This window comes from Lissotriton helveticus, chromosome 2_1 (assembly GCF_964261635.1).
Source record: "Lissotriton helveticus chromosome 2_1, aLisHel1.1, whole genome shotgun sequence".
NCBI classification, from domain to species: Eukaryota; Metazoa; Chordata; class Amphibia; order Caudata; family Salamandridae; genus Lissotriton; species Lissotriton helveticus.
In genome coordinates, this window is record NC_136059.1 from 310,938,605 (window position 1) to 310,959,480 (window position 20,876).

Here is a 20,876-nt window from a genome sequence, read left to right on the forward strand (position 1 = left end):
TTGTTGGATTCCACAGGGCTGCTGCAGAATTTTTACAGTCACTGCCAACAGCGAGGATTTGTTACTCTACTGCAATTTTTGTGCAACATGCCATTTAAATCTGGGCTGCTATGTTTTTATTATATTACTGTTTTAATGATGCCTTTTTATGTCTTGTACATTTTATAGTATCATTGTACATAATGCACTGTACTATGTATGATTTCTTTTGTCTCCTGGATGGTCACTGGATGACAGAATAAAGAGTATTTGTATTGACTACTTAACCCAAATGAGCTGCAGATCACATAGCTCGTAGCACTAATAACAACTAACAGAGGCGAGAAGAAAACCAGTACATTAAATATTCTTGCGGAATTTATGTCATACTAACATACGTTAAATATCACTGCACACCGGGAAGATGAAGAGGGGCTCACAGGATATTTAGGTTGCAGGTTACTGAGCAGGAATTGTTGTGCTCCCAGATTACCAGGCAGGATATTATCTACACCAGACCTTACAAATGGCAAGGTGATGGGTAGTGATGAATTGCTGTGGGAGTTCTTTAAAGCAAACACATGCTCTTTAAAGAGCATGGCGAACTCCTGGCCCCATACCTTCTTGACATGTATAATGAAGCCCTTCAGAAAGGCGAACTCCTGCCTATGGTGCGGGAAGTGGTGGTTAACACAGTCCTTAAGCCCGAAGACCTGCGCAGAAATGGGGCTCATATAGACCGCTATCCTCAATAAACACTGATAATGACATTTTCCAAAAATCTTAGCAGCCCAACCAGTACAAATATTACAAGCCCTTGCCTTGCCGGTACAATCAGGGGTCATACCGCAGTGATGTACTGCTGACAATCTCCACACACTTTTCACTGTTTTTCATCAATTATATCTGGGGTTGAGGGCGGCGGTGTTTCTTGAAACCGCCAAAGGCGTTAGATTCCACAGAATGGCCATACTTACGGGAAGTGTTGAGAACTAACTAACCCGGTGGCGTGCATATGACTAAAGCGCTGTCTCTATGACCCTATCACTAAACAATGCAAGATGAGGCAAGGTTGCCCCCAGTCCCTGATAATTTTTGCCTTGATATTGGAATCATTAGTTAGTAGACTTTGCGAAATACAGCAAATAAAGGATCCAGTTTAGGATTCAAAGGGTGCTGACATTGCTATATTCTGATGACATTCTACTACTGGTGCAAGACCTGGACCCTATCCTTTCAGATATTACCAAATTCAGTTGCTGATTAGGGCCTTGCCATAAACTGGTTGATGTTACTTACGATGCCCCTAAAAGAAATAACAACCCCGTCATCTCTGATGTATCCGTTACAGTGGGAGGTAGACCCCATTTGTTACCTTGGGATCCTAGTCTATAAAGATCAGAAGGTGATCCTAAGGAATAAATATGGCCCTTCACTGGATGAAAATAAAATCACAGTTGACAAATGGATTAAAGTGCCCATGACAATGGCGGGCCATATTGCAATTATTTCATATTGCAATTATGAAAATGGTGATACTACCCCAGCTCCTCTACCTTTTCCAAACTATCCCGATACTGCTGAACAAGAGTTTTTTCAACCATTTACAATCATCACTAATTAAATTGACATGGGCGAGTAAGCAGCCATGAGTCAGCAGTAAACTACTGCAGAGACCAAATGGTCAATAGGTATTTGTCGTACCACATTTACTACTACATAGCTCAAGCACAGTTTGCTACACATTGGTTCCATAACTACAGGCAGGTACCGCACCGAAACTTAGAACTGGGATTAGCAAAACCCCACAAGCTTAACACATAACACAATTTCAGACAAGACCAAGGCCTGATATTCAGTTAGTGCATTGAACACCATGAACATAGGCACGACTGGCTAGACTTTCTGGCATAGACATTGTACACTCCCTGCTCATTTCAGGGAACCCATAACCCCAAACTGCCTATCACTATCGAACCATTCATCTTACAACACCTGCAGGATAGACAAATCCGGACAGTGGGAGATTTATATTTAGTCAGGCTATTCCTCACCTTTGAGAAATATCTATCAAAAGGTTGCTCTACACCACTAGTGATATTTGTCAATGCTATGTATGTGCGGCTGTAAGAAAGGCATTTCATACTTATATTCGGGGACCGGTAGATTGGAGGTTGCTGAGCCTTGCAGCAACTGGCACGTTGACTACAAAAACAATCACTACAATGTACATTACAACCCTGAGAGACATTGCCCAAAGTGGGGCTTCACTCATGGGCCAACGGATTGACTGCTCTAGGTATACACCTGACAGACAAACAATGGGAATTCTATTGTCGGAACACAAAATAGGTTTCCATGAACAGAAAACAGACTGTTCCATTACAACTTTGTCCATCATGTCTACTACACTCCGAGCAGACAGCATAAATATGGAGGATAAAAACAGTGGTGCTTGTGAAATATGCAACAGTCCTCCTGAGGTAGATTTATTAGATTTGGAAAAGGACTGCAAGATGAACGCTGAATACTGGAGCAGACTATTCCAAACCTTAAATTACATTGTGGGCTTGACAGTGCAGCTTGTGTCCCTGACACAATTACAAGGCTATGCTAAAGTATCATAGTAGGAAATTTGTTGGCTTGGCCCTGGTCTCGGGTAAACGTTGAGTAGTTATGGCGTGGGGAAGGGATGCACCCCCACCCCCCCTACCGTTCTCAATGGCTTACAGAACTACCAAATTGCAGCACATATTTATAAGTATATAGTACACTACTACCTGTCAGGTCATGCTCTAGAGACATATGGGACCCTTTGAGACCCTATCTTGCCCGAAGGGAATAAAATAAAGATGAAAGAAGGGAACTACGATATCATGGGACCGTTGAGGTCAGTTCAGAAGAGGGTGCGTAAACCTAGAATATGGGGGCTAATCAATGAATCCGGTTGAAACAGATGGAATACACACTGATAACTCAGGCTATTTCCCAACTGTTTATCACTTTATTTCAATTATAAAACATATAGAGTGCATGATGATATATTCTGTTTTGACATACTGCTTACTATGGCTATTATAACGGCTGTTATTTGGTATTGCACAGTGTCGATAAATAAAGCTTAAAAGAATGTTCTAATGTTTGTGTAGTTTAAGTTGGGTTTGTATAGAAAAAAAAAAGAATGAAAGTTTCCTAACTGTAACTCAGCTTTAACCTTTGTTTTTTTCTTAATACACACACACGTACGTAACTCCCGAAATAAAAATTATTTTTATGTACACCCACACACACACACACACACACACACACACACACACACACACACACACACACACAATGCATGGTAAAGAACATACCATGTGCTGCAAAGGTCTACACATTGTACTATATTGGTGGTAAAGGCATGTGTAATAAATGCATGGGTGGTAACACCTAATATTTCCTGCACATGGCTTAAGAACTAATAAGAATGGCATCTTAATATCCTTTATGTTGTTACTGCACTATGCAAAACCCAATAAACAAAGCCAGCAGATTATGCAACATGTCCACATTTAAATGTGCTTAAGAAAACCTATATGGGTAAAAATAAACTTCATTTTCATTGACTGATAGTCAGTGTGAGCACATAGGTAAAGTTGTGAAATTTACTCTTTTCATCATAAGCATGTAACTTAAGAGGAACTGGTAGTATTTAGCCATACAGGTGTTCCAGCCATAAGCCAGATGATAGCTAATGAGGATACAGCTTAAATTGCCAAAGTCAAGAACGACAAGTGGTCCAGTTACATAAGAGTATCAGTGGGCAATCCACTGAGAAGTACACTGTATTCTCATTGCACCAAGGCCCTATAACCTTTCAGACATTTCGGGGCAATAGAAGCTTTGGAGATTCATTATGTATGGTTTTAAAACGGTTTATAGAACACTGTAGAATTGTTTTTTTTTAAATTGTTCAACCAGTCTATGTGTAAATTCTCTTACGAATACTGAGATGGAAAAAATATAGTTGGCATGCCTTAATTACAGCAACAATATCATAGAAATGTCAAATGTATATCGGAAATAACCCTCCAGAGAGATTCTTAACCAATAAAGCAAGGTATGCGATAACACAGAACTGTTAAACTGTGAAGGCGAGAAGTCTACAAGCACAGATCGACAGGGGTTTTGGAAATTACAACATAAGTTCAGTTACATTCAGTTCAAGGAAGCTCTGAAGCACCCAAAGATCAATAGCTTAAGGAAGGGGGAGAGTTGCACTGTATTAAAATTATGTTTACTTCCTAAGTCAAAAAACGGTTTGTTTTGTCATAATATTTACTGAACTCCAAGCACTCCAACTGGGTAGCAGAAACCATGGTTCTCGGGAAAAGAATGTTGGTGACAGTGCTGGCACTTTAGGACCACCCTAGGTGAGTTTATGAGGAGGAAGCATGAGAGGAGGAGACATGAAAGGAGGGACTAGGAGTACTCTACCACGGAGTTAGGGGCAAAACAACTCTGTGGTCCATGCTGTCAAAAGCCATTGGCAGGTCTACTGGATAAGGGCTCAACCCACACAACTACCCTTCCTCTGCATAACTTCACCCAGCAAGAACATCAAAACGTACTCCGTTTTCTAGGCAGGGAGAGAAGCAGATTGTGTAGTGGTGCTGGACTAAATTAATTGTCACAACTCTTTGGTCAAAACTTTCCATATACCTTGCAGGGTAAAGACTTGGGCATTGGTCCAAAAATGCCAAGATCACCTGAATTAGTATGCAATTGATGGACAGGTCTTCTAACGATTACAAATATCTATGTAATGCGCAACACTTCGCTATTAGTGAAAGCGGACAATGGTTCCACTGTCAATTACAGCATTATATAACAGAATGCGTTATATTATGATGCCTCCAGACGTGGAAATGCAAAACAAAAACCATAAATTCTATTTGCCTGATTGCTCTTGCATTCCGGGATGCTCTTTTTGATAGTCGTCTTTCTTTTTATCAAGTTCCTGTTGAAAATGCTCAAACTCTTCTTGGTACTTGTCTTTTTCCTCCTTTGGAATTTCTGCATCTGGTGAAGGCTTCAAAATAATAATAAACAACAACAAAAAATCACTACCACGGTCAGTTTAATTTTGAGCTATTTCACAAATCTAGGCTCAGTGTCTGTTTTTGACAGATACATCAATGTCACAAATTTCTCTCAAAACAATAATTAGTCTGAACCTTATTATTTTCACACTTACGTTTGCCTTCATTATTGAAAAATTTAAATCTACAGTAAGAAACTGAAAATTCCTATTTACAGAATCAGATTTATACAAATTCCAATTGCTACTAAACCAAATCTACTAGCTTTGCATAAATTCTGCATTATTATGTTTAGGAGGTGAAGGGGAAGTGATTATGAAAATTGGGTTGAACACACATTAAGACACACATGTTCAATTTCTACGAAAAACGTAGGAGCAAGTATATTGCTAATGTGGGAAAGGTAACTCAACACCTCTTTTCAAGAGGGTGTAAGAGAAGATGTTTCTTTAAATATTTCCCAGGTCGAGGGGGAAATACCATTACATGTTCTAATGGATATTTCTGCCACTCATTCTTGAGTAGATTCCCTGTCATACAGACAATCATCAAAAGTTAATAGATTTATGAATGACAATTTAACGTTTGTGTTGAATCCCATGCATACTCCTTGTGATTTATGTCAATTCCCTAAATATCAGAAATAAATACAGAGTGTAATACATACAAACATAACATACAAAAATGATATTGAAATGCACCAACTTCAATTCAAGAAGCCCTCAATAGACCAAAAGACTTATTCCATGCTATTTAAAAAACTGCGACCAATAGCCTCATAGTTGATAGGCGTTGACTAAAGAAAGAAGTTCTAGAAATACTTCAAAGTCTTTAAACTAGCATCCAAATATAACGCATAGATACACAAAGGAAATCTGGGACCTGCATACCAGTTCACAGAGAAAACAAACATCATCACCTGAAACATTATTTCTACCCGGACTACACGGCCATAACACAAAGACCTCTATAACTGAAAAGCGAGAATCCTTCAATAATCTATACACTGATGAATTACCCACACAATAAGAACAATGAGAGCAACTAGTTAATACAAATATGTCCTACCAGTTCCCAGAGCCAAGCCTAAGGTACAACTACACACCATTTCACAGCTTGGATTAAAACACTCAAGTGAGACATATCACAACAAGACACAGATCAGTACAGGTTAATTCATTTCAAATTATAATGAACATGCTGTAAGGCATATATAGTGAACATATGTGAATACTAGGCATTCCTTATGTGACATAAATGTTGCATTAAACTTAACCTTTCTGGCCTTTCATCTTCAGTGCTTATAGTTTTCAGCACCTCTGCTGTTCGTACTGTAGTGCTAGCTTAACTGACCATGTCCCAACTATTGTTGACTGCTCTACCCATTCCTCAATAGTCTACTTTTTCAGACTATCTGTGTGTGATGCCGTGTACAGCCCCCACCACCAAAATATCTCTTAACTCGTCTGTCTCCAAAACCCAGTGCCCTGCCCCTCTCTGTCCTTTGTAGTTACTCCATACATTGTCACACTTAGTTAAGAACAGGGGATGTCAGATGTCTCCAAAAGGGCTATGAGTAAATCAAAGTCTTTAGTAGGTAATTTCTTTGGGATTCAGATAGGTTGCTCAGAGTGCTTGCCAGAAATTCAGCCATCAGTACAAACTTAGTCAATCATCTGGACACTTCCTCAGAGATTGCGGTATGAGATAACACAATATATGAATCCTCTTAATACTTACCAAAATAAAAAGAAATAGAATTAAAATGTCAAACAATCCCTAAATGATCTGATGATGGCCACAAATTAGACCAATGGTAGAAAAACTTTGAAAAGCTTATGGCACAATGAAGAATCAAATCTAATCAAAAGAAGATTATCTTCCAAAACCTGTTTTGATGCCACATAGTACCCTTCTCCAGTTATTGCTATTGAATCAAAACCTCATTAATAGTCGCTTGATAACAGGTTATCTTTGCCTTTTATTCTCTCTGTACCCACTAAAATCACTTGGGAAGCACAAAAGTCACTATGGATTTGTTCTCTCTAAGAAGGAGCGTACAAGCACAATAAAATAGGGCACAAATGAGATAAGAGAGAATTGTGTATACTGCATAATCTCAGTGTCGGCTGAAAGTATGAGAACATCTCTTTTGCAAAAGGTTACAAAATATGAATAACATGTAAAATTAAGGCCAACATAAATGTATTTCTCTTAGAACAATGTCAATGTATTCCTCTTTCAGAACCTATTAACAAACATATACTGTCTACAAGAAGATCTGTCTACTGTAGCCAGCTGCTTTTTTGTTCTAGCACTAGTCACCTTATTCATTCTATAGAATTACTGCAGTCAAATCTATACAGAACATTCAAATGCTGGAGAGTTCCTCTCACAGTTAAGAAGCCTTTGTTCAGACTGGGATTCTCAGTCATTAGAATGGTGCAAAATTAAATCAGAAATAATGGTTACCATTAGCAATTCAAACAAAGCATATTTAGAGCTGCTTTGCAGCCAGGTGTCTTAAGGATCTTCATCTAAAGAAAGATTATTATTTGGGAAAGAAAGCATTAGAGACACTACTATGAGTGTTTCAATAAGCTACCGATTCCAAAGTAGATTAATTAGCAGATAATGGAGGTAGAATAAAATGCAAACTTTGAGATGCACTATATAAACTGTTAGAAAAATGAGAGTTTAAAAAAGAAGATTATAATTGAACGATAATTAGCAATCTAGGCTTGGAAGAAGCGATTATTTCACCTTGGCTTCAAGTTCAAGTAGACCCATTTCAAAGGGTGAAACTAATTTGTGGTCTGAATTTCATGTTAGAGTTTGGCACTAGCAGCCTTCTTTTTTTGTGAAAAGGTTTATTGTGGAAAGTGCAGTTGGTTGTTGTATTAGAACGAGATGAATCATAAGCAAATATGGAGGCAGCATCTTCTTAAACAATTTAATGTAGTCCACTTAGGCCCTGATTACAAGTCTGGAGGTCTGATGACCGCCAGACTTGCGGATGCGCAGAGGTGGCAGTTCCATTACGAGTAGGGTGGTCAGACTGACAGTGCAGCACAGATGCCACCGGGGAACAGCGGTTTCCTCGCAGGGCGTATCAGTATAGAGGCAGCAATATGCTTGGTGGGAGCGCTCCAGTCTCGCCGAGCATATTAAGAGTTTCCGCTCCACCATGGTTTTCATGGTGGTTACTCCTCCATGATAACCGTGTTGTAGAGAAAACAAAGAGGGCCCTGGTGTGCATGCACCACAGTCCATGGACGGCATGGATTCTACAGCCCATGTCGTGCAGGAACTGTTTTTGGCGTTCCCATTGCGGTGCCTATTTCTGAGGTACCGATGTGGGAATGCCCAAAACAGCCAGCCAGACACGAGGAAACTCGTAATCTGGTGGGCGGCCCGACTGCAGGTTTGGTGGGAGCGGGCAGTCGGCATGGCAGGCTGCTCCCAGACTGCCAAACATGTAATCAGGCTCTTAGTTTATCTCCATCTAGATTGTACCAGAGAGGTGTCTACACAGAGAGAGTAAATACGTTCGGTTGTAATGAGACTGGTTAACACAGAAGTGTAGATCATCCTTTGACAGGGCTGGCAGATGGGTATAATCATTCCTCTTCCCCATAGAAAACCAAACAGCTCAACAATAAGAGCATAAATGTCACATGGATCTCCGACAAGAAGTCTGGCCTTCTACTCACTCTTACTCTGACACAGACTCTTGTTGCCCTTTATCAAACTACTTTCTCTAGCAGGGAAAGACAATTTGCTTCCAGATATCAAATAATCTATGAAATAATTTTCCGTAACCGCCTACTTGGTTGCTTATTTTCATACTGCCAATTTCAGATCGGGCAGTCACAGTTAAGTAAAGTACAGATTTCTGGTAATAAATAAACAAAGCTTATATTCTCTTTAGTGCAAGGTCCTTCATTGGTCTGATAAAAAAATATGAAGTTATAAATTAAATAAAAATAATTTTCTTTCTAAAGAAGGATTTTCACACAATCAACATTTTAATCTCTGAATTAGGTAACAGATATTTTTCTACATAGCGCCTTTTTTCTATATATTTTACTGATGCTTCCATCACAAAAAATATGTAATAAAATAAAGCTTGTTTTTTCCCCCGAACATTTAATATAATTTTCTCAGCTATGGATGATTTTGTCAACTGAGCTATAGCTGTATGGACTAGATATTATTAATCACTCTTAAATTGGTACAATGAGAATCTGTGGTACTAAGTGATTATGTAGCTACAGCAAACGTAGAAGCAGAAAACTCCTGTACAAGATGCTACAGGGTCTCTCCTAGAAAATTAAATAAATTATTGAATAGCAGTATTCGGCACAATGGTTTCAGAATGTAGTCAACCTAATGAGAATATCATGTTTTAGAGTGACACCAGGAGCACACTAAGCCAGAAGAACAATGGCATAAATGTCCTTTTGTATCACAGACAACCCTACGCCCAGGCTGGTAAAAGAGAAGTTCTGATATTGCATGGTTATAGTATTCTATGAAGAGATGTGTCTTCTGTTTCTTGCTCAACTGGAGGAGCGCTGGAGCAGTTCTGACGGCAGCTGGCAAGTTGTTCCAAATATTGGGTGCGTAACTGGAGAACTCCTTGAATACTAGCATTTCCTGGTCCCCCGTCTGGCAATATTCATAGCTGCTGGTGGGTCATAGTCCCACTGAGGCTGCTAGAGTCTCAGTCAATTATGTGGACTTGTCATTTCTGACAGTTTGAAAGGTAATGCAGATGATCTTGAGGACAATGTCGGCCTTGACGGAAGGACAATGTAGCTGTTTGGCTGTTGGGTTGATGTGGATGAACATTTAAGCGTTATTGATGAGACGTGTGCAGCATGAACAATGCTTTCAGAGGAGTCAATTAAAAGTTTGGAAGACCATTTAGTAGGGTGTTGCCTCCTCCATCAAGATGGGAGAGAATCATAGGTTGTATAATAATTTCGAGATCAGCTTCTGGTTTATTTTTGTATCCCAGAAGAGCTTGTACCAAGATGCATTGGTTTTCTAGTCTATGAGCTCTTTGAAGGAGTTAAACATTAATCCAAGTGATTGCACGGTCTGTCAGCTAGGTTTATGCTTGGGGTAAGGATCTTTAATTCTCTCTCCTTGTCGCTCCAGATCCTCAATGCAGCTGGAGTATTCCCCATATATGGGCTGGTATCCTAAAAATGCACAAGGCCTCCCAATTGCAGGCCATTTCTCGAGCACTTAAGGTCTATACAGCTAAAACTCAATCAGCTGCACTCTGTGGTGCTGAGTTATGGGGAAATACAAATCTCAATCTGTTAAAGTACAAGGAACTAAATGTTCTCAATTCACTGCTCAAACTGCCTCAGTCTGCCCCTACTCTACCTATCATCCTGGGTACTGCTCATAAAAGTATAGAGCATCTTACTGCTCGAAGATCCCTCCTTTATTAGATCAGACTTTTGGCCAAACCTGAAATGGACCTGTATTGAAGGGATGCCCTGGAAATCAAGAGTACGGACTTAGGCAAGAAGATCAAGTGGATCACTCATCTGAAGGAATGGTTTACAAAACTAGGTTTTCAGCCTTTTTACACCACCACTGGGTGCATTATTTTTAATACGAATGCCATTCTAAAGAAAAATCTACTGGGACTTTTTAGTGGCCCATTGGCACTAATCAACTAACCTAGGTGTGTTATCTGTTCAACTCTTTTCTTAGAAACCACTCCCCAAATTTGATCTTTATCTTGATGAGTCGACCCCCCTTTGCGAAAAGCTTATACATCAATTTGCGTTTTGGAATCTTGTTGTTAAGGGCCATTACCAGCAAATGGTTTCAAGACTCCTTCTTGATGAAAGAGTGTAAACTGTGTGGGTAGAAGCTCGATGATATCGATAATTTTCTGTTTTTTTGTCCATTCTACTTGCGACCCAGGTACAAATAGATTCAGACCTTACCTTCGGCATTAACAAGAGTCCTGGTGGCTCAGACGATCTTTACATCTGATCCCTCCAAGACCATAGTAGTCACTATCAGTAGATATTTATTATTAATTTGCGGCCTGGTCTATATGCTACAGGCTTTTTCTTACTGATACTCTGAATTCCTATTAAACCTCTAATATTCACCAGACCCTTCTACTCCTCATTCACATGCCGAGTGATAGAAATATTCCCGGACTAAGTGTTCTAGCTCTATGTTCTTTATTCGATCTTCAAAGGGTTGACGAGTGGTGATTCGCCTCACATTTCACCATTTTTTTTTATTAATGGCTCTGTTGGCACGTTAGTTCCTCGACGTCTTACATATATTGTTCAGCTTAGGTTAGCGAGTTATTTTCCTGTTGCCTACAAGAGGATAGCCTGGCAACAGGATCCCGACTCTTCCTCAAATGTAGCTCAGATATTCGGATTCAACTGCCAAATTGGTAGGAGCACATAGCAGACCCTTAATTGAGGTTTTTGTTTACCTGCCTTCTCTATCTGTGAACTTTACTTGAATATGTAAGCCATCCAACTTCACTGTTTGGGTTCTAGGTGTGTCTAATCGAAATAGGGCTTTCATTCTGCTTCATCTTTTTATGTAATCAATTGTATTATTATTCTCAGTGTGTATTTCGCGGCCTTATGACCGTATGAAATTGAGTACTTTATAGTCACACAATGTTATGTCTCTGCATTTTATCTGAATATTATTTGTTTCCATTCTGAACGTATCCTCATATTCGCAACTAGTGGCCCTCAGATATTGGGATACTGCCTGATTTTACTTGCTGCTAAGTGTATCTTGTTTACTATCTTAGGACTTTTATGGCCTGTTGCCCAAAATAAAATTTTACTACTACCACATGCTTTTATATGCTCCTGTATGGTAGTGTTAGAGAATGGAATTTAGTCTTAGTAGAGTGCAGTATTTAACATTCTACTCTGTATTAGCTGGCGGCTGGTTTTCCGTTATTGAATCACAGTGGATTAGGATGCTTTGAGGTACATTTGAAACTCATGGGCTTATTGGTGTGGGCTGTTGCGAAGTATGAATATGGTGGGGTGGGCTCCTTTAAGAGAATGAACATAATTAAGGAATATAATGAATCCCCAGGTATTCGGCAGGAATCCGAGAGTTTCAGGGATCTTGAGGATCCCATCATGACAAACTAGTGATGTTTGGCAAGGTCAGCATTGAATCACTGCAGGATTGTATTGGCAAATACCTATGTGTGTTTTCAGGGATTAGATCAGTGATTGACAGTCTACTGTGGTGAAGGCTGCAGAGGTCAAGCAAGGTCAGGAGAGCAGGAGTCATTTTGTCACCAAGGGAAGAGGCTGTTGTAACAGACTGTTCTTGTATATGTGCCTTTCCAATGAAAGGCAGGCAGGTTATTGCATAGAAATGAAATAGTTCAGCAAGCTACATGGTATGCTTTTTCAGCAGGGGTAAGATAAGCACAACCAGGAAGATATTTGGTCTGCAAGAGGCACCAACAATGTTAGAGATATGATGACAGTTTTTCAAAGAGGTTTTATGATGGATAAGAGCAGAATGTCATCTGTCCTACGTCAAGTGTTTCAAAAGCATAGTCTCATTGTATGAAAAAAAAAAATTCTTACCAAGTCTAAAAGCTCTTCTTGCCCCAAGTACTCTGCATGTTTACCAGCCTGCAGGTTAGTCATTAAACTAATACATGTTGCACATTGCCTCGCAGTTTGTGGGCAATAGTGCTAGAGTTTCTCCCTACTACACTTGAACTATATCCATTACACCTTTCCTGACTGCACATTCATATTGTTATTTCAACACATACACATGTATGCTAAGCAAGCAGTATTTCTGAATCTAGACTGGAAGCTCTGAAGTCTCACTGATGTAAATGTAAATGTAGTATACTTGTAAAGCGCACAGCTGCCCCAGCAACGGGGCGTCCCGGCGCTGTATAACTCTGGGGAACCCGTCCTGGCTTTCCCTGTGGGATGGTCCCTTGCTGGGAGTCCCCAAGGTGGAGCCAGGCATCCCCGGAATTGGTGGGGCCGTTGTGGAGATTAGGCAAAGTAATGCCCAGAGTTGCCGAGTGGAACCCCTGATTAGAGTAAGCACCGAAGCGAGAATTATCGAGTCCGCTGACCAAGGTCCACAACCCTGCCGCGTCGGGAATTGAACCCTGGTCCCAGGCTGACTTCTGCTCTCAGGCCTGCCGCCTCTAACCAGTGAGCCACACTACTCCTGATCAGGAGAGGTTTGCAGGAATCCATTAAACTTATAGAATTACTCAGTTAATTACGGTGCATTTTTACAAAAGTATACATTTACAACAATACTCACTGGTTCTTTTCCAGGCTCAGTCAATTGAAATGTCAGAAAAGCGAGAACATCATGGTCATCTGAAAAGTAAAACAAAAAACGACACAAAATGACTTCACTGCTTAACACAAAATAGATTGCATGCAATATTTCCTCTGACACAAATGGAGCACTCAGTCTAAAATAATGTAGCTTCATTTAAGAGCGCATACACAACCACACACTCTGCCTCACATACCTCCCGGTACACCAACATATACCCATAACCCCACATAAAACATACACTCATCTCTCCACCACCCCTTCCTTTCACTTCCTTTCACTGGAGATAGAAGCCTCTAGAGCATAATTCGCCCTGCTTCTAACCTTTTACAAAAAGTGCAAAATAAACAGCTTTGGTGAATGCATTATAGACATTTTTTTCGACAGTAGACTTTAAAATCTTTATCAGAAATATAGCACAGGTAAATTGTGCAAAAGTAAGGGGCTTATAATGAGTCTGGCGGTCCGTGGAACGCCAGACTCGCGGGGGCGTGGCGGTGGCAGTCTTCCGACAGCAGTATTATGACCAGGGAGGTCGGGCCATCCTGAGACCACCGCAACCACCATGGATCAGAGAGCCTTGGCACGGCGGTCTTGAGCCCACAATATGCTTGGCGGGCTGCTGTGGCTCCGCTAACCATATTACCAGTTTTCTCACTTCCACGCTTTTCATGGCGGTGCGACCGCCATGAAACATTTGGCAGTGAGGAAACAATGGATGCCCTACAGGGCCCCCGTGTGCCTCTGCGACATTTTGTTCCCCCACTGTGTGCATGCACACCAATACCTGCACAGCTTGGACTGTAGCAGTCCATGCAGAGCAAGTACTGATTTTGATGTTCCCATTGTGGTGCCTACTTCATAGGAACCACCGTGGGAATGTCAAAGAGCTGCCGGCCAGACAGGAGAAATCTCCTAATCTGGCAGGAGGTTCATACATGGGTTTGGTGGTGCAGGAATGGGGCAGTCCCGCTCCCGCACTGCCAAACTCATAATAAGGCCATAAGAGTCCATATTTTAATGCACATAAAATATTTTTTTCATATCAACGGAATACACAGATCTCCTTTTGATGGTGGCAATGGCATTACAAATTTAAAATGCCACAGCAATTTACAGATATATACAGTTGCATTACAAAACAGTCAAATAAATTAGTTGTGACAAAGCTAGGTCATGAAACAAAAGTTATCACAATTCAACTTAAAGCTGTTCAATTACAACTAATTTCAGTGAGTTTTATAGAAAGGATACCACCTCTATTATGTAGAATGTTTAAAATAAAAAGTAACTTCGAAAGAAATAAGCATTCATGGTCTGATTCACAAATAAACTATTCACTGTCATGGATTTACAGAACCTCCCAGTGATAATAGTATAGTTCCATTAATTTATTTTGTTGTTTGTGACTTCCACAACAAATTTACACTATTTTGTCAGGCTCTGCTACCACACGTTAGGTGTATAAACTGCGTGCAGAATATCCCCAAAGCTAATGCTTGGTCTGTATTCAATTCACAATTGTACATCTGCTCCTTTGCTGGAACATCCCCCTACCTTTGAAACTAGTGTTAGCACAACCGATATTTCACCATACAAAAGGAATTTTAGGTGTAGAAAAGTAAACTCAATTCAATAAATAAGGATTTGAAATTACACATTGTATAAAAAATTGGTGAATTATTTGAATCGATATAATATATCTGATAACAATTTGTGACTGTTACATACACTACTACTTGTCTAGCAATTCTAGGAGGAAATGTGAGACAAAAAATATCCCATACAGCACAAAGTTCACACTTCATGACTGCAATTGCATAAACAATTTTAATAATAAAGTAAGTCCCCTACTTATAAACAATTCCAAGTAGGCAAGAATTAGTAAAACCTTTTAATCTACCATAAGGAACATTTCAACCAACTTGTTTGTGGTTCCCCTTTCCTAAAAAAATGTCTAAACTAAGGTTGCAGCTAAACCGGGTGTATAAGGAGAAGCAAATCATCGATAATTATTTGTAAAACAATTGATGTTGGAAAAACCATCATCTATTGTATAACAGAAATAGTACCTGCAAGCCCCCCTGTTGCCGCTGATATGCCAAAGTACCCTTGTGATGGGACTACCATGTTATCCACTTTGGCACAAAATTCATAGTCTTCTCGATCTGGAGTAAACCCATTGTTGATTAGCACCTGGAAAATGAACACTCTAAATGTACATAGGCACATATATAATCATTTGCATTCCTGTATTTAAACTACTGGGAGAAATTTAGAACAAATTAAAATTAGTATTAACAGGAACAATGAAACTACATATTCAACAGCACATAATTCTACCAGAAATCAGGATGCTGCTGACATGTCTAGCAATGTGTGCTGCTACACAGCAAGGGCCTAGTCAAAGATAGTTCAATTGGCAGCTTTAGGTGTCACCCTGCCACTGCCACATTGTTGTGTGCTCCCATAGTGATCAGCCTACAGGAGGGGAAAAGGGTGGGAAAGGAGTTGTTGGGGTGTAGAAGAAAGCATTGGTGCCACAGATCACTGGTAGACCTTCTAAAGGGAGGGGGGCAACATTTGCCTTTCCATATGTCCTAAAATGAGAAAGATTAAAAGACGACTGTCTGGTCCGTATTTCGTCCAAAAATGGAAAAGGATAAATCACTCTAGATAGGTGCAGCAGGTTTTCATCAAGTTGGCGAGGGAGGGAAGAGATGCACACAAGGAGCAGGGGAGAACCACACAAGCGAAAAAGCAACACAGAGCTCAGGGCATGGAGGGAGTTAGATAGATGGAGAAGCACACAATATGGACCATGCAACATGAGTGAGACCACAACATGGAGAGTTAGGATGGGTATTTGGTGAGGAGGGATCAGAATATAGCGGATATAGCTGGAAAACACATGCACTCTCATGGAGTGGTTAAAAAAGAACAAAGTGCTTGCCTAAAAATGAGCACTGGAAGGACAGAAGCAAGACATTCAGAGAGATGATAGAGTAGGTAAACAACTGTAAATCTCAAAAGGATTGTGACTCTTGAAAAGAAACAATTGGGGATTTGCTCATGAAGAAGGGAGTGAGGTCTGAGGCAGTGATTAAAAATGCTGCACATTTTGATCTCACCTCCACAAAACCATCAGGTAGAATTAACAATTGTGCTTGCATGAGTGAGCATCTATTGCACCTTCATCTGCACTGGACTCCTTAAACTTATGAACAGACTGCACAGTTTTAAATCAGGTTGACTGAAAAAGTTTGAAATGAAAGAAAACAATTGTATATCATCGTCGAGAAGCACTCTGAATCAAGCAGATTCTAGAATCAAATGTAAACTATTCTGTACCATGCAAAATGCCTAATGGAGCAAAATACCATGAATCCCATGTAAAGTGGCCCAGGTTTGAGTGAGTGCGATGAAATAAACATTCAGTCAAACCTGACCCACTGTGTTCTACCATGATATTGAATCAAAATTAAGGTGGGGTACGTATATTGTGTCCAAAAATATTGTAATGTACAAAATATTGTGGGACACAAAATAAAAGGCAATAATATTTTTGGGGGTACTTTACATTTTTTAATATATTTGAACATAATATATTTTAATTATTTCGTTGTGTTTTAGTAGTTTTTTCATTCTACAGTTTGTCGGTTATTATTTAAATGTTAAGTGTATGTTTTTAGGATCGTTTTTTTTTTTTATTTGGTGACATATTTAAATACATTTTTTTATTTAAATTTCTTTATTGGCGGGGTGACGGGGTTGTACAGGCATACGGTGGGTTTGTTTAGTATTTATTTTAAATATGTCTTGTTTATTTTAAGTGTGCTAATTTGATTATTAATTTCATAAATTAGATTATGGATTATCAATTTTTGTTTTCTCTGAAAAATGTATGCATATCGTGACCTTTTTTTCAAGTATTACTAAATTTTACTTTGTTCGATAGTTGGGAAGTAAATATGTGCACACACACACATATATACATTTGTTATAATGAATGTTATGCTAATTTTTGGTGTATATACTTTTAAATATTTTAGGGTGGGAAGATGGGAATAGTAAAATTAAGCTTTCAAAAACACTTTCCTTTATGTTCCACAGGTTAAAGTGGGAACAGTAGGTCTGAGCATTCCAAAGTCCAACAAGTTCCCTGCTGTTGAACAAATTGGAGTGGGCATAGTAAATCTGATCCCTCCATAGTATGACACTTTCCCTAATGTTGCTTAAGTTGGAATGGGAAATCTGAACCTTCCACAGTCCAACTTACAAGGTTTCATTTTTAAAGAGTTAATTTGATTTATTAATAATTATGTATTTATATTTTTAAGGACTATTTCTATAAATTTGTTGATTTTAGTACTTTTAAGCGTATTTTAGGATTTTTCTTAGTTTTTTGAATTAGTAATTATTTTTAGTATGTATTTTATTCATGTAAAATGTGTATTTATATTTCACGGATATTATTGTTTTACATTTATTTCAGAGCATATCATTTTATTTAACGTTTGTAAATAATATTCCAATTATGTGACATACAGGAGATTCTTGAAAATGAATAGGTTTAGGTCGAGCTTTCATTAAGAGCTGATGAGGATGTGGCAGAGGAAAACAGTATAAGGGTAATACGTCAAAATGGCACTAAGGTTGATCTGTTACTTTACAATACGTTTGTCCTGTATAGGCCATCATGATTTAGAAAAAATATAAAATATGTCCAATGGTCCCTTTATTTAGATTTCAACAATGAAATCCTGAAAATGCATCTTTTAAAAATAGGGAACATGATTTAGCAATGATGCAATATTTTTAAATATTTACAAACTGAATAAAATGTTACATTTACTTGAGAAAAGTGTTCCATATTCACCTATAGTTACTGTGAACATGCCCTTTAATAGTTACTGAAAGTCCAACAAATGTAAATCATTGCATTTTAATTGTACCTTTAAACAAAAGCATCCTTTTGATACCCAAAAACTAGGATGCAAACTCCCACTGACAACATAGGTGAAAGAGTAGTCCTGTATTTAACACACCTCTAATTTTAAAGTATAATGTTTTACTGGGTTAGGAATAAGCATGCACACTTACAGTGAGTGTTCTTTGGTAATATGTAATTTTGGCTCGGACTGGATAGGGCTTGTTACGAAAATCCCTTTGGCAGGATGCCAGAGCTTGGGTGGCACCATCACTAAAAGACACAAAGTACAATTTGCAATCTCAGACAAGCTTCACATACCTCCAACACGTACAAAAACAGAAACAGACTGTGAAATAAACATAATTAGATGTTCAGTATTCTGTGAAAATAAATTTTCACAGATAGTTTACTCTTGATATGTTACAAAATCAGATAACAGCATTCCACCACCACGTAATTCAGCAAAACAATATAGCAAATATTGCTCAGAGCCTTTACCTCCTCCTAAAAGTTAGCTATCATTTAATGCAGGAGTAGATAAGGAAGTAATGGCATAGCATAAAATAATAAGTTTAACCGCCAAGAAAACCAAAACAAGTGAAGTGAACAAGTAATATGTGTAATACATATACAATGACCCCTTCACTTCTGCATATTTATGGCAGTATTGAGAATATATTAGTTATCAAAGGACAGCATACTGCCCCTTGTATGAAGAGAAGCCGGCCTGTGATCGGTAAGACAAGGAGGAAAGTCCAGCAGAGCAATCCTTAGTGGAGGTTCTCTCATTATGGTAAGACAGCATGGAACAGTGCCATTCAGAAGCCACAAAGGCTTCACATTTGAGCTAGCCAGAAATGAAGTGAAGACACCTGCTTCACAAAAGAACAAGAAACTGTAAAGGCTTCATAAGGAAGTCAGGAAGTGGAAGGACTTTGAGTGGTAAGCCTGCAGTGACTTGTTTGTTCCACTACCCAACTCTGTGGAAGCCATTTCCACTCCCTTCCCAGCATGAAAGAAATTCAGGGATGTTTCTCGTTCACACTGAGCACTTGTGGTACAAAAGTAGAGATAGAAAATATTATTTGGATTAACAAAGGCTAGTTCAAGCATATTTTACCTGCAAAAAAAACACTAGCGCTAACAATGCTCTTAATATGGAGCAGTGTCAACTAGTGGATAAAAACATTTTGGTTTGATTTCAGTTATATAGCGTGCACTACGTAGCTTATGACTGTTAGATAAAATAATATAAAAAGTTTTTGGGTTGACCTAAATTGCTCCTACCAAAGGGTGATCCATTGTTCAGTCACCAAGTTAGAAAACATTGGCAACCCATTCGAGCAAGACAAACTGGGAAGGGATTAGTAGACCTGTACTAGTGGGTCTTAAGCCTCCCATAATTGTGTACTAATTAAACTTAGAACTCATTGCTGCTCAAACCTCCTCATGAATCAAATAGAATATGCTTGTCCCCTGCGTAATTCTGATGTAGATGTCTGCAAATTGTGAAGAAATTATTCAGAAACTTTACACAACTATTAAACAGTTTTCCTCAACTAAATTGGTTGTTAGCAGATAAAAATGAAGTTGCGGTCTGACAAAAAGAAAAAGTAAACTCACAACTTAGCAGAGATCATTGATACCTGCCCAGGCTGTACGTTTAACAAGATAAGATGATCTTATGCATCAAATTCAGGGTAGAGAATCAATAAACCAGATGTCCCAATCTACAAGGTAGCAGATTATTTGCATGCCATGCGTGCCATACACCGCAATGTATGCAGACCCAAGTGTACTTATAGAACATTGAATCTAATTACATTTGAAACATTTATATTTGGAATAAAACCCCTAAGAGGAATAACAATAGAGGTAAAGATAAGTAACAAAGCGCAAGACATTTTCATGCAAATAATAGTGCACAGAATATTTAGGTAGGAAAATTGATTTTTTTAATGAATATTATACTGATGAATTACAGTGTAGTGTTTTTTTGTATTGTCTGCACTTAGTTGAATATTCCAGACGTTCACAAAGGACAAATATTTTCTGAAAGCTAAATGTTCCCCAGCAATAGGGTGCACAACTGTGTTCTGATACTGAATATCTTTTTACTAAGACTTTCCAGTTCAAATTAAATCATACTTCTACAATGAATAGAAATCTACTTCTACAATGTATACTTTTTAGTCGAAATGCTTATTTTGATTGAAAAATTGTTAGTTAGTCAAGCTGCACAATATTTTAAGAAATATAAAATCGAATACTTACTTTTGATGATCGTAGACAAGTTTTCCATTGTTGCCTACAACCACTATTGCTGGGTTGTTTTTCTGAAGATAAAACACACAAAGAAAACTATTTAGTTATAGGCTGGAATTAGGTGGTGAAATTAGTCAGAGAGTGGTTAAGCAACAAATGAGGAAATGCTTGAATTAAACATAGTCAATCAGAAAATAAATATTCAGGTAAATGGATTTGAGGTCATGTCAAATAAATAAGACAGCATGAGCAAAGAAAAT

The 20,876-nt window shown here is 38.7% G+C and overlaps 1 protein-coding gene across 1 annotated transcript in view; it reads right to left on the reverse strand.

The window, feature by feature from the left end:
* Positions 1 to 20,876, reverse strand: part of LMAN1 (lectin, mannose binding 1) — a 300,935-nt gene that overhangs the window by 194,886 nt on the left and 85,173 nt on the right. Inside the window, exons 4-8 of the mRNA XM_078674898.1 lie at positions 20,626 to 20,687; positions 18,522 to 18,621; positions 15,491 to 15,614; positions 13,398 to 13,456; positions 4,921 to 5,053 (exon numbers count right to left, since the gene is read on the reverse strand). Coding sequence (XP_078531024.1) covers positions 4,921 to 5,053; positions 13,398 to 13,456; positions 15,491 to 15,614; positions 18,522 to 18,621; positions 20,626 to 20,687 — 478 coding nt within the window. The remainder of the gene's footprint in view (positions 1 to 4,920; positions 5,054 to 13,397; positions 13,457 to 15,490; positions 15,615 to 18,521; positions 18,622 to 20,625; positions 20,688 to 20,876) is intronic.